Raw genomic sequence first — 6,244 nt, forward strand, 5'->3', positions numbered from 1 at the left:
GACAGACAGACAGAGAAAGATACAGACAGACAGAGACAGAGAGAGAGAGAGAGAGAGGGGGGGGGGGGGGGTTGGAACACAAGAACACTAACCTCCATGTGTGTACCGTGTGTCAATGCAGCATTCAGCAGCTCGGCATAGACCCCTCAGCTGGCGGTGTGTTCTTTGGGCAAATCATGGGCATGTGTGACCACATCTCTTGCAATCTGGGTGAGTCACATCTGCCACGGTTTATATTTGTATTTGTATTCCTTTTTATCACAACAGATTTCTCTGTGTGAAATTCGGCCTGCTCTCCCCAGGGAGAGCGCGTCGCTACACTACAGCGCCACCCATTTTTTTGGTATTTTTTCCTGCGTGCAGTTTTATTGGTTTTTCCTGTCGAAGTGGATTTTTCTACAGAATTTTGCCAGGAACAACCCTTTTGTTGCCGTGGGTTCTTTTACGTGCGCTAAGTGCATGCTGCACACGGGACCTCGGTTTATCGTCTCATCCGAATGACTAGCGTCCAGACCACCACTCAAGGTCTAGTGGAGGGGGAGAAAATATCGGCGGCTGAGCCGTGATTCGAACCAGCGCCCTCAGATTCTCTCGCTTCCTAGGCGGACGTGTTACCTCTAGGCCATCACTCCATATATATACATACATGTGATTGTCGTGTCCGACTATATGAACAGCAGAGGTTGCAGCTGCTGTCCCTTCTTCTTCTTCTGCGTTCGTGGGCTGCAACTCCCACGTTCACTCGTATGCACACAAGTGGGCTTTTACGTGTATGACCGTTTTTACCCCGCCATGTAGGCAGCCATACTCCGTTTTCGGGGGTGTGCATGCTGGGTATGTTCTTGTTTCCATAACCCACCGAACGCGGACATGGATTACAGGATCTTTAACGTGCGTATTTGATCTTCTGCTTGCGTATACACACGAAGGGGGTTCAGGCACTAGCAGGTCTGCACATATGATGACCTGGGAGATCGTCAAAATCTCCACCCTTCACCCACCAGGCGCCGTCACCGTGATTCGAACCCGGGACCCTCAGATTGACAGTCCAACGCTTTAACCACTCGGCTATGGCGCCCGTCAGCTGCTGTCCCGACTATTTGGGCTAGAATTTGATTATAGTGGAGAGTATCTTGCCCAAGTTACTCTCTCGGCCAAGAGGGTTTTTAGGACAGTCGGCGTTTGAATGGTTCCCCAACTAGCCCCCAAGGCTGCAGCACTAAGAGCCAGTGCAGTTTTGCCTCCAAGTTTGAGAGTCATAGTCCTTCACAAAAGACTAAGCTGTAAACGATTTCCCATTGCACAGGAGAAACCACTGATAATACAGCTCTCACTTTGTTTATATATATATATATATATATATTTATATACCTGTTAACAGATTTGCAAGAAACATGCTGAGGTTTACGAATTCAACAATACGCCCACTGCTTACATCTTGATTGATTATATATCATTATTATCATTTTATGATTCACCGTGAGTAGAGAGGGACTGTGGAAGATCATGGCCAAGTACGGATGCCCTCGGAAATTTATTTCCTTGGTCAGCCAATTCCATGAAGGCATGCAGGCTCGAGTCCAGGACAATGGTGAAACATCTGCTCCTTTTGCTGTCACAAATGGTGTCAAGCAAGGCTGCGTCCTGGCTCCAACGCTGTTCAGCCTCATGTTCTCTGCAATGCTTACTGATGCCTTCAGAGATGGCGATGTTGGAATTGGCCTAAAGTACCGAACAGATGGCAAGCTGTTTAACCTCAGAAGGCTTCAAGCAAAAACGAAGGTCATGACAGACATCATCAGAGACTTTTTGTTTGCTGATGATTGTGCCCTCAACGCTGGATCTGAAGTTGACATGCAACTCAGCGTCGACAAGTTTGCCACTGCCAGCAGGAACTTCGGCCTTACCATCAGCACGAGGAAAACTGAAGTTCTCCATCAGCCAGCCCCAGGGAAACCCTACGTTGAGCCCAACATCACAGTCAACGGTCAGAGACTCAGTGCGGTGGAGCGGTTCACATACCTTGGCAGCACACTGTCACGAAATGCGACCATCGACGATGAAGTGAACGTCAGGATTGCAAGAGCAAGCGCAACTTTTGGTAGACTCAATGCAAATGTCTGGAACAGAAGAGGCATTAGTCTTGAGACCAAGCTAAAGGTCTACAGAGCAGTAGTTCTCCCCACACTACTGTACGCCTGCGAAACTTGGACAGTGTACCAACGACATGCCAAGAAGCTGAACCACTTCCACACAACATGCCTCAGGAAGCTACTGAACATCAAGTGGCAAGACAAGACCCCAGACACAGAGGTGCTCGCAAAAGCCACCCTTCCCAGCATCTTCACCATCCTGATGCAGTCCCAGCTTCGCTGGGCTGGACACGTGGCGCGCATGCCAGACCATCGGCTGCCCAAAAGGCTCTTCTATGGCGAGCTGCAACAAGGGAAGAGATCACACGGAGGTCAGAAGAAGCGCTTCAGAGATACTCTGAAAGTCTCTCTGAAAGCGTTTGATATCAACCCTGACTCCTGGGAGGAATCTGCAGTGGACCGTGACAAATGGCGCGCTGCTGTGCACAAAGGCGCCAGGTTGTGCGAGGCCAACAGGACTGCTGCAGCTGTTGAGAAGAGGCAGGCCAGAAAGTCACGGGCAAACAAGCTCCCTGACAATGATATGCCTGTCTTTGTCTGCCCCAACTGTCAGCGAACATTTCGTGCGCAGATTGGACTATTCAGCCATCTGCGCACTCACAGATAGATTCATGAGCATCCTTCCCCCCACCACACCACCACCCTCCCCCCATGCCCCATCCCCCATCTGGATGACAACGATGGTCATCATCGATCTCGATGGACACACCACCACCACCACATCTTGATTGATTATATATCATTATTATCATTTTATGATTCAGCGCTATTTGATACATTTCTCCTTGTCGTTCTTATTATTGTTCTTATTATCATTTACTATTCGTGCTGTGTATTGATACATTTCTTCTTTTCATCATCATTATTGTTCTTATTATCATTTACTATTCGCTGCTGTGTATTGACACATTTCTTCTTTTCATCATCATTATTGTTCTTATTATCATTTCAAGATTCGGTGTTATTTGATATTTTAAAATCATTATCATATTATTCTTATTATCGTTTTTAGATTCAGCGCAACTGTATTAATATATTTCTTCTTATCATTAGCATCATTGTTGTTTTAATCATTCTTAAGATTCAGCGCTATATATTAATACATTTCTTTATCATTAGCATTGTTGTTCTTATTATCATTTTTAAGATTCGGTGCTATATATTAATTTCTTCTTGCCAGTATTGTTCTTATCGTTTAAAGATTAAGCGCTATATTACGACATTCCTTCTAGAATTTATCATGACTGTTCTGATCGTTTTAATGCTCAGCGCTACAGGCCCCACGCATGCACTTATTCTCATCATAATCATCATAACTATTGTAAGTATCATTTCAAGATTCAACGATGTGTGTGAATATATTTCTTTTCTTTTTTTTATCATAAATGTTATGATTATTATCATCATTTCAAGATTCACCACTATATATGTTAATATATTCCGTCTTATCATTATCATTATTGTTCTTACTGAATACATATAATATATATATTTTTTTCTTCTTCTTCTTTCTGTAAGTTAGTGTGTGTGTGTGTGTGTGTGTGTGTGTGTGTGTGTGCGTGTGTGTGTGTGTGTGTGTGTGAAAATTATTGATTTAAGTTTTGTTTTAAAAAACAACAAAAAAACATAACAATGTAACGTATTTCTAATGAAAAACCAACAACTATAACAGCGAACCAACTGGACTATTTAACAAGAAGATGAAAAAGTGTATGTGTGTGTGCGTGCGTGTATGTGCGTGCGTGTGTCGTGTGTGCATGTGCGCGTGCGTGCGTGTGTGTGTGTGTGTGTGTGTGTGTGTGCGTGCATGCGTATGTGTGTGTGTGTGTGTGTGTGTGTGTGTGTGTGTGTGTGTGTGTCCCACAGCCCAGAACGGGTTCCTGGCCAGGAAGTCCATCGTGTATGGGTCTGTGGCGGACACCTTGCCCTACCTGTCCCGCCGTGCCCAGGAGAACAAGGCGGTCATCCAGGGTGCTCGCAGGGAGCGAGGCCTCCTCAGAGCGGAGCTCCGCCACAGGTTCAGCCTGGGGACCCTCTGAGAGCAGCCTTCCGGGGCTCTGGTTGTTGTGTACGAACGCCGCGCGCGGCATTATCTATCATCCCCATTTCTTTCGTTTCGAAGACGGAAAAGTGTGTACCGAAATGGGTATACCGGTAATCGTTGTCGGTCTATAATTCATTATGTTTCCAAAACGGAAAAGTGTATATCGAAATGGGTATACCGGTAATGGTATATATGTGTGTGTGTGTGTGTGTGTGTGTGTGTGTGTGTGTGTGTGTGTGTGTGTGTAGAGAGAGAGAGTAATATATAAAAAATCTATAAATATATAGAGGTAATATCACATATACACAGAGAGAGAGGTAATATATACACATATATAAGAGAGAGACAGAGAGAGGTAATATATATATGTGTGTGTGTGTGTGTGTATGTGTGTGTGTGTGTGTGTGTGTATTAGAGAGAGGTGATATATATATATATATATATATATATATATATATATATATATATATATATATTTAAAGAAATTCATTTCAAAGCAGATGTGGTGTAACGCATATGGATCAGTCCGCACGCTTTGACACCTCCTTGAAGCTCAAACTCCAAATATAGACTGGGCCCTGTGTGGCCGAATATCTTTCCTCCACGCTGAGCAAACACGTCCAGTGCTGCAACTAGTTGCTGAGATCGTTCATCATGATGTGCAAACCAGCCCTGGGCGGTCTACATGAACGCCCTTTGATGAACCCAGTGGCCTGGTCTTCTGGAATGTTCATAAAAAATCAGAAAAAGCGGTGCCGTTATTGCTGCCTGGTTGTGAGCACTGAGGCTGAGAATTGTCATAATTTTTATCTGTCGTGCGTTATTACTTAGGTCTGGAAGCGAAGTAGGCCTGTACATCGTTTTTGATCATACCGAGAGAGAGAGAGAGAGAGAGAGAGTCTTATCATTTGCGAGCGAGTTGGATCTGAATTTGTCGAGATTAGATCCAAAAGATGACTTTCGCTCCCAGATCTAAAAAAAATAAGATGACATATGTAGCGACTTGCCCCTTGATAGAGGGGAAAAAGAAAGCACCATCAAAACATGATTTGTTAGCGTGCTCACCGAGCAAAGGCCATGAATCCCAACACAGATTCGTCACTTCATGCATCAAGAACATGCCGGCATCAATGCTTTATTTGTTGTTTGAGTGGAGTTTGGGCAGCTTTAGTTAGATCTGGGAGCGAAACGACGTCGTTTTGATCAAATCAAATTTGTCAGAAATACTCTTAAGACTCCGTATCGCTGCCAACGTATATGAAATATGTTTTGGTCAAACGTGCGTGCGGCCTCTTTCTCACATTCTGACGTCGATGCATGGACTGTGACCGGTTGACAGCTCTGTATTTTCATGTCATGTGTCAAGGTTTCGGCCTGGTAGAGTGAAATCACAGCGCTGACCCTGTATACACAAGGAGCTGGTATGTTCAGGACCATTGACCAGCAATATCCCTCTGCACCCGGCCAGCTGAAGTGGACATTTAACTTCTCGGAGGCAGATTTTGAGTCAGTGCATTACGTGGTCTGTTTTTATTACTTTTTGTCACAACTGATCTTTGTGTGTGACACTGGGGTTGCTATGTCTGGAGAGGGTGCATGGATGTAATGCCACCCTTCTTGTTTGTCTTCAAGTGTATTGGTTTTACTATCATGTGAGGATCTTTCTATAGAATTTTGCCAGGGGCAACCCCTTTGTTGCCGTCGGTTCTTTTTACATGCGCTAGATGCATGCCGTAAACAGCGCCTCGGTTTATCGTATCATCCAAACGTCTAGCTTCCAGATCGCTGCCCAAGATCTAGTTGAGGGGAGTGTAAAAAAATAAAAACAAAAAACAAAAACAACAACAAAACAAACCAAAAAAACAAAAACAAACCTGGTCTAGAAGAGGACACGAACCAGTGGACACCCACTAACTGGTTGGACGCTTTACCACAAGGCCACTGGCTGCTGCTTCGCCTCGGGCAGTTTGCCTTGCCTCGGGTAGACTTTCCCGCAGATACACATTTACCCGCAGGCACGATGGCCTCTTCAGTACGGCCCCAGGTG

At 44.9% G+C, this 6,244-nt stretch overlaps 1 protein-coding gene across 1 annotated transcript in view; it reads left to right on the top strand.

Moving 5' to 3' along the window:
* The window catches only part of LOC143288240 (hydroxyproline dehydrogenase-like), a 35,542-nt gene extending 29,506 nt beyond the window's left edge, over nt 1–6,036 (top strand). The window contains 2 exon segments of the mRNA XM_076596591.1: nt 122–210; nt 4,020–6,036. Coding sequence (XP_076452706.1) covers nt 122–210; nt 4,020–4,192 — 262 coding nt within the window. The 3' untranslated portion in view covers nt 4,193–6,036.
* Nucleotides 6,037–6,244: the final 208 nt, after the last annotated feature.

This window comes from Babylonia areolata, chromosome 12 (assembly GCF_041734735.1).
Source record: "Babylonia areolata isolate BAREFJ2019XMU chromosome 12, ASM4173473v1, whole genome shotgun sequence".
NCBI classification, from domain to species: Eukaryota; Metazoa; Mollusca; class Gastropoda; order Neogastropoda; family Buccinidae; genus Babylonia; species Babylonia areolata.